Below are 23368 nucleotides of genomic sequence, written 5' to 3' on the forward strand. Positions count from 1 at the left end.
ACTTGAAAAAGTAAATTCAATTTGACCTCATTTGAAACACATATTTCCGTAAAGGTCACAAATTAAATTTGGGCTATTCTTAGATTTTTGTTATGACTTTGTTTTTTGTGTAGATGACATTTGGTTTTGTTCCCTCGTGTACCTTTTTTTTGGTCTCCACCTGTTCTTGTCATCCGGATCCCTTGTGTGAACCAATCAGCTCCTGCGACCCTTTATTTCTTTTCCAGGCGTTTTTTGTTGTCTCGTCACTCTGTTGGATTTTGTTTTTTTGGATTCTGTCAGTCTTTGCCCAATCACTATATGTTCCTGTCATAGGGTTATTTTTTTGTTTGTTACTTTGGCTTAATGTGGTTTTCAGTACTTTTCTCGTGTATTTGGGTTAGTTTTTCCAGTGTACTCCTGCAAGTATTTTTTGTCAATTTATTTTGTTCAGTCCAACCTGCTCCTCCTGCCTCCCTGCTTTTTGGGTCTTCTACACACAAAAAAATGACCATTTTGGATGTATATTTTTATTTCTGACCAACTCCAAAGAAGTATCGTGATTCACGAGTCATGCACGTCACTGTTCTCTCTTTTTCTCTCTCTCTTCAGTTTTGTAATTTTGTTTCGTTTTTGCACAAAACAGCAGAGTATTACATTGCCGAATCCCACTTCAATTCATATTTCATCTCTCCGAAGGCGATTCAGACACAGGGGGAAAAGAATCTACAACGGGTATAATCATGATCTTAGTCGGCAATTTGACTTGAACTCATTTGATCCAATAATCTGAATTCCAACAGTCCGTGAGCCAATAACCTTGCGCAGTGGCAATGTAATTGATTCATAAACCCAGCTTCTCATATACAGCCTATATTTCGACCTCATCTCTCTCACACCAACACGGCACAGCACACAGGCGCCAGCGCAGACTCCTCCTTCACTACCTCTCTCTCCTCTTCGTCTCCGTGACACCTTGCAAGGATGCCTTTGCGGAGACTAAACGCACAGCGGGAATCGGCAGTGAATGGGACAGGCTATTAGCAGAATCAGCACCCCACCACCACCACCACCACTCGGGCGCACCGACCGAAGCATGCCCGATCGCAGCCATGACTTGCTCGGCGTCAGATAGCGAGAAGATCGTGATCAACTGCGGCGGGATCCGACACGAGACCTACCGGAGCACCCTGAAGACGCTGCCGGGCACGCGTTTGTCCTGGTTGACGGAGCCCGACGCCTACAGCAACTTCGACTACGATCCCAAGTCGGACGAGTTCTTCTTTGACCGCCACCCCGCCACTTTTGCCTTCATCCTCAACTATTACCGCACCGGGAAACTTCATTGTCCAAACGATGTTTGCGGGCCGCTCTTCGAGGAAGAACTCGCCTTCTGGGGCATCGATGAGACGGACGTGGAGGCATGCTGCTGGATGAATTATCGGCAGCACCGCGACGCAGAGGAAGCTCTGGATAGCTTCGAGACCCCGGAGCCAGACGCGCCCGAGGAAGATCCGGCTCTTACCGGTGGAGCGGACGGTGACCTGAAGCGGCTGTGCATGCAGGAAGACGGTCGCAGGGCGACGTGGTGGGAGGTGTGGCAGCCCAAGATGTGGGCGCTCTTTGAGGACCCGTACTCATCTAAATACGCCCGGGTGAGTGGTCGAGCGGGCTCGTGCTATTCTCGGATTCTCTTTACACGCACGTTTCTCTGCATTGGTCACTCCAGTATTGACATTGCGCATTGCTGCGGGACGAGTTTCCTCAAGCCTGCATTGACAAGAAAAATGATGGCAGGTTCAGCATGCACAAAGATTTGCACTTGGAAAAAAAGTTGACGCAACAAAAGTTGAACAGCAAGGTCGCGCTATCAAAACATACAAGAGAAATGTACATTATACTCGATGCTATGTGCTAGAGATGGATAGCCCGTCGCTATAATGTGGCATTTTTGCAAAAAAAATTCATTTAGAATCACTCTTCATTGTAAAATAAACAAATTAGGGATATAATGTTAAGCGTCATGGTGATCATGTTCATGATTCCCGCAAAATCCCTCAATGGCTCTTATGTGGGAAGTATGTTGCCCAGGATACAGTTATGATTAATGAATCTCCAATTTAGGTCCAGTCAGTGACTGTGGGTCTGAGTGTTGTGTTGGACTGTATAACACAACACTCGAGTGTGCTTTCCTGATTTTGATTTCTACTACTTTATTGACTGAATGACGGTCTGTCACTAATCATCGCAGACATCGGCGCATTTGACAATTCGCCATAACTCCTGTACCCGCACAGCCGATTTGAATAGTCCCCCCTGGAATCTGCAGAGAAAAAGTGTTTCGCGGAGAACAATTCTGATTCTGCGGAGAGCAGTTCTTGATTCCGCCTCTAGAAAGTTGCTTTTCCGCGAGCATTAAAAAAAAACAATGCAAAGCAAATTGATTTAATAATGGAATAAGATTTTTTTTGTGTGTGTGGGGGAGGGGGGTATTTGCAAAACCAATACCGTGAAACATTGTGGTTTATGAAACAATCATGAACAGACATCAGGATTGTCTTTGTCCCTTTTGGGCATATTTATTTAATAATAATAACAATACTACTAATCAAGACATTTTTCCAAATTATGGGTTTGAGGCGGAAAAAGTGATATTTGTGCAAAGATTTAAACAAAGTGTAAACTGTCCACTTGACCTGGATATCGGGAACACACTGAAAGGAAATAGTAATTCAGCCACGCAGACGGTTCATTTATTGTGCGCAAAGGTGTGACGTCATCTTTACGAGCCGTCTTCATGAAATGAGATTGAAAAAGCTTCGTCTCATTACCCCAAAATATGTCTACCTGTTCCCACGTCGCTCATCTGTAGATATGAGATTATAAAAAGATGAGCCTGGACACGCTGAACCATTTTTACTTCCTTAAACACTGCCGCGTGACGTCATGTTTTGCGCGTGTCACTTGACGTGCTTTGTGTATATGCGTGTCACATCACGGATGCGTTCCCTTCACATTTGTCTTTACAGTGTGAACGAGTACAAAAAAGGTCGCATTTAAGGGAAAAAAAGTGAATTGGGAGGCAGTGTGAATGTAGCTTTAGATCTAGCTGCTGGGATTAAAATTAACATGTAAATGCAATATTCAGCTTTGAAGTCCCGGTAAATTCCACCTTTGCGGAATCGCGTATTCCTGGGGGGACTATTTGAAGTCGACATAAAGGACCAACATATGCCCTTGAAATCAATGTGTGTATGCCCCCAGCTTTCAAGTTTCTGCATCATCAGGACAATTATACTGGACCGTAGTCTGCATTTTTTATTTCAAAAACGTCATCAGTAGGACACAAAATGGATCCTTTTGAAACTTACAATGATGCCACACATTGTGTGACACACTCACCTGACTTTCTTACAGGCAGTGGGATTCCGCTTCCACTCAGTGACCGTGTGAATGGTTGTCTGTCTCTAAAAGTGCCCCGTAATTTTCTGGCGAACAGTCCAGCATGGAGTCTGCCTTTTGCGTGAAGTCAGCTGGAATAGGCTTAACCTCACCACAACCCTTAACAGGATTAGTGGTATAGTATATAGATGATGGATGCATTTTTGAGCACAGATTGTACCAGGGACAGTGGGACACCCCCCCCCCCCCATTTTTCCCTGTACATTGCGGTCATTGAGCCTACAAGGCAAATGTTGGGCTACGACTAATGATGCGTCGTTGGATGCATGATGGATGAAAATGCAGAATTTCCACCACCGCGTCAGGATTTTAATCACCGGATCACCAACTCGGCAATGCGGAAGATTCTCACAAGTCCAACAAAGATATCATGCTATCTGACACGTGAACATTTTTTAAATGTCTTTTGTTGTACATTTGTAAGGCTGGGGAGCGCACAAGCACACAACTTCTGTCTTATGTTGTTTGAAGCTCAAATCATAATTCTCAGTGAGGCTCAGTCTTACTTGAACACGCTGTCACGGTGGACAGAATCTCGCTCCTTACACTCACTGTTTCTCAATTGGCATTCTTGTCCATTCTTATGTCCTTCTGATCTTGGGAAATATCATCAGGCATGACCTAAGCACTGATCTAACTGAAACTACGAATAAATCAAGACTGCATTTCATACTCAGATGTTGTTCTTGTCTGCTATCTTTAACCAAGGAATCCATCGGTTGGTGACCTGTGACGACTTGGCTGGGAAAATATCCTAAAATGCCTTTTGTGTTGCGATCAAAATGGTTGAGGAGAGGACTCACGTTTGTCAGTTTTTTCCTCCCTTGTATCATTTATTGAACTCGTCAAAGTACATGACATTCGCGCTGTTAAGACTACCAGATACAATACAATACATCTTTATTTATATAGCGCTTTCACAACAGCTGCAGCTGTAACAAAGCGCTTTACATAACAGTTAACATAATATAACACAACACAAAACATGGACAGTCATGCAATCTTAATGCAATCGTTTTTTTTTTTTTTTTAGCACAGCCCCCTGACTGACATCTCGCCCTGCTAATAGAAACGTGTGTTGCAGGCTGTGACGCACATATCCGTTGACGAATTGTTGATATTTAATATTTATTCGACACATTTTTACAGCATCAGAGATGCGAGGCAAGATGAACAAAGCATGGGATGCACTTTCGCAGCGTGCTGACTGTCGTATCTCACGTGTACCGTTTAAAAATGCTTCTCTTGGCCATCCAGATTCCCATTCTTAGCAAGTACCCTTGGTGAATTGTACATGAAAGGCAGCTGTTTTTTTTTAGGGGGGGGGGTTGTTTTTGTTTTTTTACAACAGCCCCCTGACTGACATCCCGCCTTGCTAATAGAAACGTGTGTCGCAGGCTTTGACGCAAATATTCGTTGACGAAATGTTGACATTTAATATTTATTCGACACATTTTTAGAGCATCGGAAAACGTTAATAATGTTTGTGTCCCATCTTTTTCCATTTTCAAAAATTTCTGAAAAAGCTCTAGGGAGCCACTGAGGGGCGCTAAAGAGCCGCATGCGGCTCGAGAGCCGCGTGTTGTCGACCCCCGGACTAACTAGATGGGTACCAACTGACGGACTTAAGGACCGGTGAAATTTACAGCTGATAGCAATGACGGAGGCGCGGTTAATTTAACATGATGGACTGACGATTACAGCTTTGTTTGGCTTGAAAAAAATGACGGATAATGGTACCCAGACCACTGACAGACGATTAATGACAGACAGGCAAAATTTCGTAAAATGCCGACCTCTACGTAAGAGGGTAAGCCGTTGTATCCCAGACATTTTGTGCAAAAAGCCCATTATGACTGAAAATTTGAGTCCAATAATGTATTGGTACATTCGTCTACCCTGAGTGCATTTGAATGTTTTTTCTGCCTCTGTATGTGCCCTGCGACTGACTGGTGACCTGTTCCGGGTGTACAATAGTCCGCTTTTTACCCAAAGTAAGTTTAGTTAGGCTAGACACCCCATGACCCTCAACAGGATAAGCGGTGTACAGAATTGAATACATGTTATTTCAATCAAATCACTTTAGTCATGATGCTGCTGTGAATTGGGAATTTCTCCATTGCGAGACTAATAAAGGTTTTCTTATCTTATCTTATCTTATAACACCTTTTCCTACATCAAGTGTGTTTTTGTGAACTTTTTTATCTTTTAATTAAAATATCATGGTGAAGGCTGTTTTTTAATACTTTGGGCTGTTTTTCTTTAGCCTTGTCATGGTTTTGCTGTGTCTGTCTTTTTGTTTTCAGCCCCAGCTGGTGCGGTGGGTGTGCCTCTTCAGCGGCGCACCTGTTCCGCGTTTACCAATCAAGCCTGCCGTGTATTTAAGGGCTGCCTGGCTAGTCAGTGTTGGATTATTGACCTTGTTGCTGTTGGGCTTCAAATGTTGTATTCACGACCTCTCGATATCAGTCACTCTTATTTTGTCGTGGAACTTTGTAATTTCGTTATTCTTTTTATTAATCTTTGGTTTTTAGCGTTATTGGCGTTTTGATAGTTTGTTTGTGTCTTCTCGGTGTTCTCTTTGTACCTTGCCTTTGCAAGCGCGTTTTGTTTTATGCGTTGTTTTTTTTTTTTTTTTTTGGTCCTTGTGATTTCAATTTGTACTTTGTCGCTGCGCTTTTTCTGTAATATTTTTGTTTTCGCACTTTATCTCAGCCTGCATTTCTGGAATCCAAAGCAATATTCAGTTCAGAACCCAACAAGCTTGAACTCGGGCCTAAGTGTAAGTGGAGGCATTCGAACAATGGAGTGTAGACTTTTTATATTCCCCGTTAGTTTAAGGGCCAGTTCTATGGGCTTCATCATATTTCTCCTCTTCTCCGTCACTGGGACTCCTATAAACAAGACAAAAAAAGCAAATGATAACTTGTGGAATAATTCCGTCAGATGCTCTTTGATCTGAAGTCTTGTGGGATGTCATTTATGATGGTGGGTTGACCTCTACTACTTTTAGTGCAATTTTTAAAGAATATGCATCCAAATTTTGGTCTGTTTCAAATTTTGTACTGCACTTTACGACACTTGATAGTACTGTAATAGTCATCTTTATTGGTAATGTGCACGAAATCCGATCATTTCATTTGATCCATCACAGTAGTGGATAGAGCAAATGCGTGTGCGCACACACACACACACACACACACACACACACACACACACACACACACACACACACACACACACCCACACACACACACACACACAGCTTATTTAAGCGCTGAGGAGCAGTTAGCGTTTCTGTGTCTTGCGCAGGGACACCACATCCGCATCTACGGGGATGATGGGAGTGGATGGTTACTGTGGCTCTCTGTAGTGGAAGGTGACAATCTTCAACTCTTGGTCATGGCTGCTGGGGCATTCCATATTATTTTGTTTATGGTTTTTGTATCTTCTTTATATCTTTTTCCCATAATGGAGCCATTAAATAATCAACATTCGGCTGGTAATTAGCATGACATCATGAGCTGCGATGTTTGCTTAAGGTTGGCCATAAATTCGGGCACCCCTGGTCTTAATCAGGCAAATCGTGCCTTCTGACTCATGATATACAAAATCCACCAAGTCAGAAAATGATATGACAGCTAAATGAATGATGGGAAAACCAAAAGCGATGACAGGAAAAAAAACAAAAAGGAATTGAATGGTACGTGAAGGGGAGCGTCAACATAAAAACAGAGGTGACTTTGAAGGTAGTGCAGTCTACATTGTGATTGCCAGTACAGTAGCAAAACGATAGCTTGGGAAGATGGAGGGGAGGGTGCCAGTGCAGCAGCATCTGCAGTAACAGCCGCAGCACTTCAGGTTTGGCAGCACCTTACTTTCACCCGATTAGCTCAATTGATGGCCGAGGGAATTTTGAAAGACGACATGAGAATATTAAGGAGCACGGCACCGCTTGTTCAATGCATTCATGTGACAAGCAGAGTTTTTTTTTTTTAATCACCTGCAAAATTAAATTTTTTTTTTTTTTCCCAATGCTTTTAACATGTGTATACCACTCAGCAAATTCCGAGTCATACCCACTGACATTAGCTGTTTTAAAAACATTTGTTTGCCGAGTACTGCAGGATTGCAGATTATTCCTATTCGGATCCCCCAAAGTCTCCCCGTCTACTCTTCAGTCATCCATTATCTGCTACGTGCCCCCCTACACCCCGCCCCCATTTCACCCCTCCTCCCATTCATTGGTGGATGTCATCCAGCTGACTGCTTGTGCTATGGCATAACACTGCAGTGCCTGTAGTAGCTGACTGCGCTGTACTCTGCAGCACAGGACAGAGCCACACAATGAGAAAAGGGGTGTTTTTGGTCTGCCGGAGTTGGGGGTGGATGAGAAGGCACAAAGAGGACGGAACAGTCGTAGAGTATGAGGGACAGGCTAGGGGTCATTTTCCACCCCACTACCACATCCCCCCCAGTCCCCATTTCTTTTTTTTGCTGAGCTTGGCATGCTGGCTTACTCGTACCCCTTTATCGATCCAGTTGTACGTCTCAGCACGTCTTATTCAGCCAGATGTCTCAGCTGATTGGTGTTCCTTTGTAAGCAAAGCCTTTTCATAAGCACATTCCCCCCGTCTCTTTCTCAGCCTCTCACCTCTCCTTCCAATAAGATGATTGGGGTGCTAATAACCAGTTCCTGAGGGAAAGCTCGGTTAATGTGCACAAGTTGCTTAAAGGTCTGAAATTAGTTGAAGTGATATTCATTCGGGGTGGAACAATAGATCTATTTAATCGATGGATCTGCCGTGTGATCCAGCTACATCGATCATGGCTGGACTGTGTATCTTAGGGGTGTCAAACTTATTTTTGTCACGGGCCAGATTTTAGTTAGTTTCCCTTGGAGGGCTGTTATGACTGAAACGATATAAAGAAGTCAAGAATAACGGTTGATTCATTTATTGTTTAAGTTACTGTATTGAGGGCCTTGGTTACAAGAAAATACTGACAGTATCACTGTTATTTATTACAAATGGGAATTTGAAATTTCGGTTGAGATTTTAAATTTTGGTTGAGATTTTAGCAAGCATCACGAAAGTTGCCGTCTTTGATTTGCTTTCGCGGGCCACATAAAACGATGTGGCGGGCCAGATTTGGCCCCCGGGCCTTGAGTTTGATACAATTGGTGTATATCGATTCTGGTCACAGATCGTTTTTATGCTATTGATCAATTGAATAACAAATGAACAAAATAATGTTACACTCAAAATTCCTAACATCCTTTTAATTTTTTTAATTCAAGTTTGAAAGTTATTTTTGAATAAACTATTATTCGTTTTCCGCTGGTGCACATCATCTCCAGTCAACAACGGGATCATTTATGCAACACCGATCATAATAGATCAACATAGATTGTGGCGGCAAGGAAGGAGATTTATAAGACGCCTTGGAGGAGATTGTCTTGACAAGACGGTTGGCTTGTATAGCCTTTGCAAATGCTGAGTGACGTGACAGGAACGCGCCAATTTGTCGACGCATCTCAACCGTACCCATCACATCAAACAGCAACAAACCTGAAGGAAGGAATCAGCGGCGGCTACTGTTCAAGGTCATGCGGCAGACCAAAACTCGTGCTGTCATTGGTCGACGTCGCGCCGGGAACCAATTATGCGTACAGGCATGTACAAAACCTCTGAGTCATTCTGCATTTTTTTTCCTGATGCAGTACTTTGGAAAAAAAATGCGATGTACTGAAGCTGCGATACATGATTGCGATACAGCGAGGGATCACTGTATATGTTTTTGGGGATACCTTTCATTAGTATCAGTTGATTTGCAGAAAAGCCTTATATCATACGTATCCTAACAACCCGATATCATTCACATCAATAAAAGACATACTGACCAATGAACAAATGAAACACATCTCGAAAGTTGTTTTTTTTTGTTTTTGTTTTTCTTTGTTTTGTTTGTTTTGTATCAATAACAATTTAGAGTTGAACATTGATATGAGTACTGAACAAAGACTTTTAACTAACTTTTAAATTTGAAAATCAGACTGAACATATTTTAAGTATTCTATTGTCAGCTCTTTGTTCGTTGAGACAGCTGTATAAAGTAACAGTCATCCAATCTGAAAGGGGACATTTACATTGGGGCCATTTACGCACTGTGATTATAACAAGGTTTATAAAACTGTCATTCCAAGTAGTGAAATACATTTGAGAATGACATTTCTTTCTCTTTAAAGTGCTCTCCCCTCTCATACAATGGACTATTCTATAATCTTCTCACTGCGCACGTGCGGACTTGAGAAGAAGAGTGGAGCAAAGAAAATAAAGCTGAGTTATCATAGAGGAGCGGAGTACAGGAGACGGCGCGAAGAAAACAAACTACTTTGATTAAAAGTTTCAACCCTTTCATAGTCTTTCCTTTTTTTTTGGTATTTTTGTAGATGGGCACAGGTAGAAGGGGCGCTTGCGCCATTGTAGGAGGCAACACAGACGACTTGTTTGCCATCCATTTGAAGTGGCTCCCCTCGTTCCCTTTAAATTCAGCGCATCAGTGGCGTGCGGTCCACATGGCAAAAGGACTCGCAAGAGTCCATGCAGGAGATTGGTGCGTGCAAACTACATTTAAAAGGGACTGCAACAAGATCTCTGCTTGCGGATCATGTGAAGTTGGCTGCTTTGGAGAGGGCACTTGGAGCCCCGTTGTTGTGACGCTGTCAGTGAGGGTGCTTTGAAAAAGGCGCAAATTCCAAAATACGGTAGACTAGACTTTCCCCGGCATGAAAATGAAGATGTGCCAGTTTTTACGCCGAGTGCACGTGCCCTGAATTTGCGTCACTGACAACAGCAAGAGCTACATGCTCTTGCCAGTTGCAGTAGCGCTGTTGTAAGTGTCAGCTTAGGAGGATTCAGTAGAAACGAAGTGAGTGACACGGTAAAAACGTTGAGTGGATTCACTTAGATAATAATAATCTTTAAAGTATGATTTTAAGGAGGATTTTCTGAATTTCACACTTTTTAGTGGATGATTAACACTAATATTCCAAATATTTGCAGTCCATGGATGCCGAGGGCCCCGACAATGACTTTGACTGTTTTGGGCCCCTAACTACTTGATATGCCACTGGCAACAACAAAACACGTACTGTGAATTTTTTTTTAATGTAAAACATGTGAACCTGTAACAACAACATACTATTGAAACATTTGATTCATTTTATCCATCCATCCATCCATTTTCCAATCCCCTTTATCCTCACAAGTGTCACGGGGCGACTATGGGCAGTAGGCGGGGGACACCCTGAACCGGTTGCCATCCAATTGCAGGGCACACAGAGACGAACAGCCATCTGCGCTCACACTCACACCAAAGGACAATTTAGAGTGTGCCAATAACCTGCCACGCATGTATTTGGAAAGTGGGAGTAAACCGGAGTACCCGGAGAAAACTCACACAGTCATGGGGAGAACATGCAAACTCCACACAGGAAGGCCGGAGCCGGAATCGAAGCCACGTCCTCTGCACTTTGAGGTCAATGCGCGAACCACTGGACCACCGCTGATTCATTTTCATGTTTCCATATTTTTTGTATTCTTTATGCTGGTGAAGAGGAGACCAGCACCTTATTTACGCTCCACACCCATGACATAAACAAGAACATCCTAATAAGAATAATAGATTTGGTTAAATTCTCTTATAAGCAAATATAATCTTGTTCCTCTTTTCTCTTTCTTCTTTACTGTGGCGACATTTTTAATGAGTCCCCATTGTTTTTAAAACAATCCCTTCTCGCTTTGCGCCTCCCTATCTGCTGGTTTGTTGTGCCATAAGCAATATATCCACCAGGGCCCCCCTTCCCCCTCTGTGCTTTTCAGGATAATGCTGCGACAGAGCTTTCTTGCTCTCTTGTGCTACCAGAGAGAGAGAGAGAGAGAGAGAGAGAGAGAGAGAGAGAGAGAGGGAGAGAGGGGGATGCGTTCCAGGGAAAACTGGTGAATCCGTCAGGAGAGGAACTAGTATTTAACCTCTGCATGATCTTTACTGTCACCACATCACATGAGGTCCGTATCACACTCAACATCAAGCTCCAAAGCAGCCCAACAAGCAGAGCCAATAAAGAGTTTGTGTCGAGAAACCTCATTCTTGGTTTGACCACTAGGTGCGCGCGCGCGCGCGCGCGGTGGGGGCGCGCGCGCGCGCGCGCACACACACACACACACACACACACACACACACACACACACACACACACACACACACACACACACACACACAAAGTGGATGACTGCAGAATGATCTGCTACGAAGAAGTCTGCAGCGTTTGAGTGGGCTAAGGAGGGATATGTAGGGAATAATTCTCATATCGCAGACATTATTTTCATGCTGACTGCAATTGAATGTCCTTACCTACTTTTATTTGTCAGCAAATAATCGAATGATGAGTCTCCTAATTCTGACCTTCTTTGAAGTTCATCGACTTTGGTAGCACTTTAAAATAAGGGCTCACTTATAAAATGACAATCGATTGTTTATACATTGGGGACTTACTTACTTATCTGTCATTGTACAGCATCAATAGACCAACATCTGATCGTGATGTTGTAACTGTGTGATAACCAAGTATATTCAGTTCTAATCTTATTGCCAAATGTTAATTTTTAATGATGTGTGTACAATCGTGTTTTATCTCTTCCTTCCTGTCGTCTTCATGAGCGCCAAACATTTGCACCTGGCAAAAGTCGGCACAATATAACGGATGAGAAAATGGATGGATGGATAAACTCGACTACAAGTTACAATCATGAACGAAGAAATTTGCAAAGAAAGGGAGTAAAATGTGGGCTAACTATAGCAGGAGGTCATTTCCACTCTGCTTCTCCAATGACTTAATGCAGTCTTGATAAAGTATTAACAAGCTCATGAATAATCAATGTCCAAACAATTTCCCATTTGAGATTCTTGTAAAGTGGTGCTTCTGTGTTTGATTGCATATTTTTTAAACAGAATATTTTCTTAAACAGGGTGGCCCAGTGGTCCAGTGGTTAGCACGTCAACCTCACAGTGCAGAGGTACCGGGTTCAATTCCAGCGCCGGCCTCCCTGTGTGGAGTTTGCATGTTCTCCCCGGGCCTGCGTGGGTTTTCTCCGGGTACTCCGGTTTCCTCCCACATTCCAAAAACATGCGTGGCAGACTGATTGAACACTCGAAATTGTCCCTAGGTGTGAGTGTGAGCGCGGATGGTTGTTCGTCTCTGTGTGCCATGTGACTGGCTGGCAACCGGTTCAGGGTGTCCCCCGCCTACTGCCCGAAGACAGCTGGAATAGGCTCGAGGATGACAAAGTATATCGTAAAACAGTCAAATATTCTGCCTGTAATTCATATCTTCATTATTGCAATCATTAATGGAGCAAAAAAGTTATTTTAGTCATGATGTATATTTTTAAATGAAACGGCGATTAAGTATTTATCAAAACTTTATTTTGCCAAATATCACAATAGGCACAGGCTTAAAAAAAATCTATTTTGGTCAGGCCCAAGTTACTACCGGTATTATGAAGTTTGTTATTTTGAGCAATTAATAATTTGTGTGAAGGCCTACTGACTTAAGACAGACTACTGACGTCGTGCTGGGACAGGCTCCAGCACGACGACGCAAAACCCCTTTTCGGAAATGTGCCAGCTCAGACATGTTTATTAAAATACCAACACTTGGTCTAAACCGCCTCCGTGCAGAGTTTGACAACTAGCCATGCCTGACTTGTGCTGGGCAGAAAGATAGGGCCGTCATTATTGAAAGTTCCCCACCCTTGCTATTGCTTCCCCTTCCGCTCTCTCTCATTCATGCAATGTATGCTCTCGTATTTCAGCTAAACTACCTTCCTCTCATTTCCTGTACACACTCATGAGAGATCAAAATGTCATTGCAAGTATCATGGTCCATGGGTTTTCCAATCTAATCTAATCTATCAGTCTATCCATCACTATTTCAAAGAACAAGAGACTCAGAGTTGAACCCAGATGCACTCCCACCTCTACCTTAAACTCCTGTGTAAAACCTACAGTACAGTTCACCACTGTCCTGCAGCTCTGATACACATCTTGTACTATTGTATCATACTTCTCTGCCACTCCAGACTTCGTGATGCAGTACCACAGTTCCTTGCTGGGTACACTGTTAAAGGATTTCTCTTGATGTACATAGACACCCTCTGACCTTCATTTACTTCTCTGTCAACATTACAAGGCAAATAATGCCTCTGTAGTATTCTTCCTTGACACTACTGATCTTAATCAAGAAAGGGACTTTAACGCAAGAACTGAACATTTATTAAAAAGGATTGAAGATAACGGGTATGTGCAAAAATTTGTTAACTGACTGGCTCGTTAAGATTTTTTTCATTGCTATGTCCATCAGTGTCGTCTTTATTTGTTGTTGTTGAAGAAATAAAAATACTCCAAAAATTCCTGAATTTATCTGCTCGTGTATTGAGTCCTGGAGTTCTTCATGAGTGTGGAGCAACAACTTCACACTTCTTTGGAGATTTCAAAAAACAAAGACAAAATCCTAATACTCTACTGCAGCACTATCCAACTGCACCCAATTTGTTTTATCATGGTCGTCTTTGAACAACATTACTCCTGTCATCCAGCTGCAGTCTCTGTTGGTCACTGAAGCTTGTTTTCCCCTTGAGCAGTCATCTTCTATTGAGTTTTGACATTGACTTGCTGTTGTATTTTGTACTTCCTTGCTTGGCTTGGAACCACAAGGTGATACAAAAAAAAAGTAGCAACAGTAGTCATGGCAAATTCTTTGTTTTCGGTTTCCACAAGAATTCGTGAGGCAGATTAATACCTTTGACTAAAATGCAAAGCGGGTTTCTCGTCAGATATATTAAGATTCAAACTAAAAAACTTGAATGTCGTTATGAGGTCAATGTTTCGTTGTCCTCCTCATAAGCTGCCAGGGAGTGGAGTGCGCATCCACTCACAGGCTATATTCAGCAGCTCAGTTTATTCTACATTTTGTATTTTAAAAGTTGAATATATTAAGTGTAATAAGTGTTTAGGAGGGTGGGGACCCATGTGTTTAATTAAAAAAAAGAAAATAAAAAATTTGAAAAAAGTGAATTTCTACTTGGCAGAAATTCACATACCACCCATGAAAGTGAGGGAACACTTGAACCTTAAAATCAAACCTGAAAGACATGGGGAGCCAATGCGGTGACTTTAAAATTGGCGTGAAGTCTCCCCGCCTTCTGGTCTTCATCAAGACATGGGCTGCTGATGTTTTGTAATAGTTGTAAACTGGAAATTGTTTTTTTGGGGGGGGAGGGACAGCCAGAAAGCAGGGCATTACAATATTCAATCCAACTGGAGATAAAAGCATACATTGGCATCTCTGTGTTGACCATATAAAGAATGGGGTGGACTGTTCTTGAAGTGACAAAAAAAAAAAAAAGTCATAAGTTTCTCCTCAAAACTTTTGTCCTCTCAAAAAGTTTCTGGATTCAAGTACAGAGATGAGGGACAATCTCTTTTTCGTTAATGGACGCTACAGCTTCTTGATGCTTTCAGACTTAGCTTGTAGCAGACGTATGCACATTTTCAGCGCGACGTCTTTGATCCACTGGTGAAAAGGACACTTTGATTCGCTCCACTTTCATCTATAACTGCTTCAAACAACAAAGTGTATGCAGGAAAAGTGGTTAAGATTGCACGACTGTCTGTGTCTTATGTGTTGTGTTGTATTATTTTGTTATTTTATGTTAACTGTTCTTTTGATGGCGGCGCGGGCACCCGCAGGGGCTCTTCTTGTTGTCTGTTGACTGTTGAGAGGGAAGAAATTTCATCTGTGCTGTATGTGCACATTTGACAATAAAGTTGTACTTGATACTTGATACTTACGAACGTCTCTTCATACGAAAGTTTCTAGTTACGAAACATCTCAACAGGAAAATATTGCCTCTTGTTACGAAAGAAATTTCAAGATACGACAGGTAAGTACATAGCATGGGCTGCTACCGCAGCTCAGAATTTCCTGAATGCAACATTCTTGTAGCTGCTCTGCCATTGGCTAATACCGAGCGTCATCCTGGCATCCCGTCATCCTGGCATCCCATTGGCCAAGAGGGACTTCTACTTTATATGTCTATGTGTGAAGATAGATAGATAGAGTATGTGTCATGCAGCGTCCTCGTAACTCGCTCCTCGGGCCATGAAGCGTTCCGATAGTTTTATGTAAATGTGAATCACACAGAAAAAGTGTTCACCAGTCGGGCGATCCCTCACTATGATGTGTTTGCCTTTGACATTTTTGAAGGATTGTTAAAAGCCGACAAAAGCAAATGTCCTTGGATCAGTTCTTTACAAAACGGCAGGCAAAAACCACTTCTGAGAGAGAACATGAACTAAAAACAGCAAAAAAAACCCCAATGAGGACGCAGTTCAAAGTTAAATGACCATCATTTTTATCCTTTATTAATTGTTTTTTACATTATTCACTACTCTGTCATTTATTGTGCAATAATCTAATTGTACCATGTACTTGTTACATGTTTTGATGCATTTTTATGCTTTAGAAAACATTTATGTCTGAATATTTGGGGGGCTTGGAACGGATTAGGGCATTTACATGGAAAACGCGTCTCTCCTTACAAAATTTTCTAGTTAAGAAATTTCTTCCAGAACTAATTAATTATGTAAGTAGAGGTACCACTTAATTCATTCATTCATTCATTCATTCATTTTCCGATCCGCTTTATCCTCACAAGAGTCGCGGGGGGTGCTGGAGCCTATCCCGCCGTCATCGGGCAGTAGGCTGGGATCGAACCTACGACCTCTGCACTGTGAGGCTGACGCGCTAACCGCTGGACCACTGGGCCACCACCACTCTATTTGGTATCTAAAATACAGTTAAATAGAGCATCTGCTGGATTGTTAAAGGACAAGATGTAAAGCGGTGTGTAGTCAGCACAGCTGTGAAAGTTCAACGCCTTCTGATGACACCACCAAGAGGGAGCATATAAAAATTGAATAGGACAGAGCCTAACAATTGATCCCTGTTTGATCCCTTACTCAAAGCAATCATTGCACTTAACACTCGCAGCTCAGTTGGGCACAGACAGCAGGTAGCACACATATAATCTCAATTGTACCATGTAGACATATCACAGGCAAAGCCCTGTCCGTGTATTGAGCGATGCACAAACACAAATAGTGTGTCTGCGCACATACGCAGACGCACACACACGATGGGATGATTTTATTTATTCATGACAGACATGACATTTGAAGAGCTTTCTCCTGGGAGGTATTGACCTGAGGAAACTTCTCAGCTGTTTGACGAAGAGCAGCAGGGCAATTTCATCATCCAATACAAAGCACCAAATCGCACAACTAAAATCAAAAGAAAATATTTCCAATTCCAGTGATTCTGTGGATTGGTCTAATGCGCTGGTGTCAAAGTCAAGGCCCGGGGGCCAAATCTGGCCCGCCACATCATTTTATGTGGCCCGCGAAAGCAAATCAAGCATGTCAAGTTCCATGATGCTTGCTAAAGTCTGAACCAAAATTTCAAATTGTCATATGTAATCCACAATAACAGTCATTACTTCTGACTTCTGATTTGAAAACGAGTTATCCATCAATTTTTGTGCACTGTGTATGTAATATATGGAGGGAATTAAACATTTATAAGGTTTCCCAAAATTCATAACAGCCCTCCAAGGGAAACCGGAACTACAATGTGGCCCGCGACAAAAATGAGTTTGACACCCCTGATCGAACGCATGACAAATGTAGGACAGTATTACTGTGTTTTAATGTTAACAAACAATGACTATAATTTTCAATTGAAAAAGTAAAATTTTAAAGTATTATATCTGTAAATATTGGGGAGATATCCATTTAATAGTCGTGGTGGTCATGATTTCATGTTTTTTTTAACATAATTTTGAGTGACATACTTAAAATATCATCCTGCGAGTGATTCTTTTTTCACCCACCCACCATTGACCCAAGGGTGATGACACAATTCTGCACTGAGTATGTCTAATTGTTGTAAAATAAATTTGATTCTTCAAACATTAAAATAATGTCTTTATTCCTGGACATCATGATAGGACATGTGCTTCTCAGTACTCGCTGTGTTCCAAAGGAGCATACTGGTACAGTAGAACGTCAAGTTATGAACTGAAGTGGTTCCATGAGCCTGTTTGTCACTTGAAACGTTCATATATCAAGTTAAGAGCTCCCACTGAAATGAATGGAAATGCAATCAATCAGTTCCAGCCTCCAAATTAAGTTATACTGACTTATTTCTTTCTTTGTGTCTCTCTTTTTGGTTCTTTCATTTGTTCCCCCATTTCGATATCCATTTCCATAGTCCCCCTTTATGGCGGGACCAAGACACCACAGTAGCATACTTAATCGGACTTTACAAGCTGGGAATAAAAATCAATAACACAAACCCTGTACTCATTTATGCCCACTTCCTGAGAGGGGTTTTGTCGTCCTGCCTCGTAATGTGGTTGGTAATCCTTGCATTCCTATAAAGTATATTGTCCATGCCCCATGAAAACATGTACATTTTTCATTCATTCATTCATTCATTTTCCGAACCGCTTTATCCTCACTAGGGTCGCGGGGCGTGCTGGAGCCTATCCCAGCTGTCATTGGGCAGTAGGCGGGGGACACCCTGAATCGGTTGCCTGCCAACACAGAGACGAACAACTATCCACGCCCACACTCACACCTAGGGACAATTTAGAGTGTTCAATCAGCCTGCCATGCATGTTTTTGGAATGTGGGAGGAAACCGGAGTACCCAGAGAGAACCCACGCAGGCCCGGGGAGAACATGCAAACTCCACACAGGGAGGCCGAGCTGGAATTGAACCCGGTACCTCTGCACTGTAAAGTCGACGTGCTAACCACTGGTCTACTGGGCCGCCTCATGTACATTTTACTTTAAAAAAAAATATAGATTTGTCGTGTTCTTATGCAAGCCTTTTCAAAAAGTACAAATAAGTGAATGCAGCCTATTAACGAGTATTTACTGATTGCCAGAACTGTCCTTCAAAACTGTACTTCTTCATTTTTTTATTTTTTATTTTTTCTTATTCCTCTGAACAAAGAAAAAAATATAGAGAATCAGGCTGAGGCACAGCAAGCCTGCAGTAGATTAGGCTTCATCAGACACTGCCGCAACAGAAACCTCGTATAGAAAGAGCTTTGCAAAATAACACTCGTAAGCAGTATACTGTACTGCAGTGATTCCCAACCAGTGTGCACATTCGTGTGCCGTGAGAACTCTTAACGATGTGCTGCGGGAACTTATCAAATTTGAGAAAAAAAATTCTTCACCCTTTCAGGGACAGCGGTTACTACAGTGGACAGCTTACCATGTTATCAGGTTACAGGGTGCATGAAAGGGTGAATCACAAATAATGTATCTTTGTCCATGTATCTATGACAGCAACTTATAGTGACAGAAGGAACAAATAAACGATCTTCGATCAGATGGCAAACAGTATGAAATTGACAAATGTATCCTCTTTTTGTGAAAAATTAGTTTGATGGTGTGCTGTGTGATTCTTTTTTTTTTTTAACTTACCGGTAAATCAATAGAGGTTGGGAATCACTGCTTGGAACTTCCTCATCTCAACTTTCTAAGCTTGGCATTTCTGGAACCAAAATGATCCATGGTCACTTCTTTTTGAGGTTTTCATCATATTTCGTATTTGGTTTTGGTTTGGTTTATTCGCATCAAGTCAAGTAATTTTACATTATTTTACATGTATAGCTACAATTTTGATCAGGTCGTGTGTGTGTGTGTGTGTGTGTGTTTAAAGGAAACTTAATTGATGTCAGAATATATAAAAAGTCAATTTCAGCTCACAAGCCGCATGCAGCTCTTTGCCCGCCTCAGTGCTGCTTGCAGACCGACTATTAATTCATCTCTTTGACATGTTCCACTTTCAATATGCAGTGCCGTGTGCTCTTACAAGAGTAAGGCAGGAGGTGGCAGTGATATCAGCTTGAAATGTGGTTGGATTACAGTACAAATGCAACATGGAGTGTCAAACAGAAACACATGGAGAACATACACACATGGCCTGTGGCAAAATTCAAACCCAAGGCCCATCAACAGTGAGGCAAGATGTGCAAAACAAATGTCCTAATAGCGCTACGTTTATTTGGAAGTGTTTCATGTGCAGTGGTATCATGAAGATTTTAAAAAATATATTGTTGGGATACAAACCCAATTAAAATGAAGTTGGGACATTGTGTTAATCATAAATAAAAACAGAATCGAGTGATTTGCAAATCATGTTCAACCTGTCTCCAAACACAAGATATTTCATTTTCAAACCAATAAGCTTTATTGTTTTTAGCCAATAATCATCATCTTAGAATTTTATGGCTGCAACACATTCCAAAAAAGCTGGGACAGCGTCATGTTTCACACTGTGTTAAATCACCTTTTCTTTTGAAAAATAATCAATAAACTGAGGGCTCTAATTGTTGAAGCTTTGTCGGTGGAATTCTTTCCCACTGTTGCTTGATGTATAGCTTCAGCTGCGCAACATCGGTGATCTCCGTTGTTCGTATTTTACACTTCATAATGCGTAATGCATAATTTTCAACGAGGGACAGGTCTGGACTGCAGGCAGACCAGTCTAGTATACCACACTCTTTTACTTCAAAGGCACGCTCTTGTAACACGTGCACAATGTGGTTCGGCTGAAATACACAGGGGACGTCCATGAAAAAGACATTGCTTGGATGGTAGCATATGTTTCTCCAAAACCTGTATGTGCATTTTAGCATTAATGGTGCCTTTGAAGATACAATACAATTCATATCTTTATTTATATAGCACTTTCACGACAGCTGCAGCTGTAACAAAGTGCTTTACAGGCCATTTAACACAAAGATGTGTGTCAGAGTTATACCCAGACAAGTTTAAACAAAAGAACTCGACTCAGGGAAGGTTGTTGGTGCAGCCGACGGGAGTAGATTTCCCAGAGCGAACGGCGGCAGTTGTTCCGCAATCACACTTGAAGTTCCTCGTGCTCCTCGTCGGACTTTTATTGTTTACATGTGCAAAATACAAGTAAAACATTGCCCGCGATATTTGCATACCACGCCCCCAGTCCGGCCCCCCGGCGGTGATTCGATTACTTTTGTCAAGCTTTGAACCACAGATACACTGACGCCTTCATGTCTGGTCGGCCACGAATAAGCAAGTCGCAGACTTCGCAGATGACAAATGTTCGTCTGGGCGCGACACTTATTACCAGTTCCCAAACCGTCATTTACTCATGCCATTGGCACTAACAGAGTCCCATGCCATCATAGATGCTGGGTTTTGAACACTTGCGTGCATAACAGTACGGATGGTTCTTTTTCTTTTTGGCCCAGGGGTCACGATGTCCGCAATTTCCAAAAAACAATTTCAAATGTGGACTCATCAGACCACAGAACACTTTACCACATTGCATCAGTCCATCTTACACGAGCTAGGACCAAGAGAAGCCGGCGGCATTTCTGGGTGTTGTCGGCTTTTGCGTTGCATCATAGAGTTTTAAGTTGCACTTACGGCTAAAGTGCCAAACTGTTTACTGACATTTGTTTTCTGAAGTCTCGCTAAGCCCATGTGGTGGTATCCTGTACACATTGACGTCGGTTTTTGATGCAATTTTACTTGAGGGATCAGAAGTCACGGTCGGCCTTGCCGCTTACATGTACTACATATGTACTCAAAGTCCATCCATACATTCATTCATTTTCCGATCTGCTTTATCCTGACAAGGGTTCGCGGTGGGTGAGGGGGGGGCTGGAGCCTATCCCAGCTGTCTTCGGGCAGTAGGCGAGGGACACGCCGAACCGGTTGCGAGCCAATCGCAGGGCACACACAGATGAACAACCATCTGCACTCACACTCACACCGAGGGACAATTTAGAGTGTATGTACTCTCAGTACTACATAATATTTCTTCTCTTACAGCATACAATTATTTTCTGTATAATGTCGCATTTGCATGGTTTAATTTTGCAGTGGTGATGAACTGCATTGCATTATGCAGATGCTCAACCCTCCCAAAGCCGAACCCAAATATTCATGTTTAGCTCTTTTAAACGAGAGATTTTTGTCCATTTTAATCAAAGTGTAGGTTTTTTTTTTTCACGTTTGGACACATCTGAACACAGCAAATGAATTCTGTTGCAGACTAAGCCCACTGGTCCGAGACCACTTGTAAAAGTTCGAACTCTAGCGCATTTGTTTGGAGTGTAGGGTGATTAGGCTGTACACAAAACTGTACACAAGAATAATCGTAATTCCCCTCCATGCATGTCATTTGCCCCTGTAAAAAATGAGGTCTGCTCGCAGGGACAAGTAATGAACGGACCCAACAGTGATAAATAAACCTTTTAAATACATTTTTTCAGCAACCCCCCACAGCTCGATTTGATGGCTTCTGCTGTATTTGTGCATGCTGATTATAGGAAAGGCAATAAAAGCACACATGTATGCATATCACCTACTCCCTGACGATTGGATCAGTAAATACGCCGGTTAAATGCACACAGCTGCGTAGTTTTGATGAAGCAGGGAATAACAATTTTGCTCCGAATGTATGTTTCACTAAAGCAGCCCTGTTTGTGATACGGGAAATGACGGACTGAAGAAAGGAGGGAAAGGTCCGTTTTACTCAAGTCTAAGGAGGTCGTTTATTGTAATTGCAGCGTGCTGCTTTTTGTTTCCTGCGTGCACTGCACACGCGCACGTCATATCCCCGAAGACATACATGCTGCAAACCTTGTTCATCTGCCTGCTCTGCATTGATAATACGATGATTTCCTTTCAGCCTTTCTCTGTGTTGATTCATTTCCAGTCTGTCACAGCGCAACGTGCATCGATTATGCATAGGTGTGCACGTTTGCGTGTATATTTGTGTGTGTGTGTGTGTGTGTGTGTGTGTGTGTGTGTGTGCACATGCATGCATGCATACATGTTGCAATATAGCCGCACTTCACATTATGAGAAAAGGAAGCTGTCCCTGCCTCCACCCCAGCTACATGATAATTGAACCTGTTTCTATGCTGAAGGCTTACTATAATTATTAATAGTGCTCCAACTGCAAATATAGCCTTAATAATTCACAAAACTGTATCACCCCAACACTAAATCAATGTTAGTCATTTAGCCATAGGACCCATTTATACCGGATGGGCTGTGCGAACAACACACCACTCATCGGGATAATTATTTTAAACATTCAACTTTTAATTTCTGCATGACTGAATTGTTAATACTAGGAACAGTAGTAATATCGTAGTGTGCTTTCTATCATCTATGCATTGAGTCAGATAGGTAGGTAATATCTTGCTCTCGTTTTGTTATCCCCAAGGTCTTGTGCTATTATTAAAATCATAAAAGGACTAAGAGCTCACACGCACGCACTTACCCATATACTGCACATGCATACACATGTACAGAGATGCACAGAGAAGGACATCGAAAAGCAGCAAAAAGGAAGCAAGGAAAGGAACAACCAAAGGCAAAAAGTTAAAGCACCTTTGGGCATGACTTAACTTGAGTGTTCGATGCTCGCCACTTTTCTGGGACACTGTCTCCCAGATTAATGCAAACACTAAATCTATTAAATGAATTTCCTGTTTGCGCACAAATGGATGTCCCCTTTGTCCTTCAGAAACTTCAAAACATCCATCCATTTTCCATGCACTTATTCTCATTTGAGGTGGAAGATGAGTTGGAGGCTGTTCCAAAGCCTGGTTAACTACTATATATATGCTGATATATATATAGAAATATATATATATATATATATTTCTCTCTCTCTCTCTACATATATATAAATAGAAAAAAATCTATATATACTGTGTATATATATA

General features: G+C 42.1%; 1 protein-coding gene across 2 annotated transcripts in view; it reads left to right on the forward strand.

Moving 5' to 3' along the window:
- The first annotated feature begins 713 nt into the window (after positions 1-713).
- Positions 714-23368, forward strand: part of LOC109508608 (potassium voltage-gated channel subfamily C member 1-like) — a 58849-nt gene continuing 36194 nt past the window's right edge. For both annotated transcript variants that reach the window (XM_019858645.1, XM_019858644.1), the window contains exon 1: positions 714-1634. In XM_019858645.1, coding sequence (XP_019714204.1) covers positions 1092-1634 — 543 coding nt within the window. In that variant the 5' untranslated portion in view covers positions 714-1091. The remainder of the gene's footprint in view (positions 1635-23368) is intronic.

Source organism: Hippocampus comes, unplaced genomic scaffold (assembly GCF_001891065.2).
Source record: "Hippocampus comes isolate QL1 unplaced genomic scaffold, H_comes_QL1_v1.1 scaffold187, whole genome shotgun sequence".
NCBI lineage: Eukaryota > Metazoa > Chordata > Actinopteri > Syngnathiformes > Syngnathidae > Hippocampus > Hippocampus comes.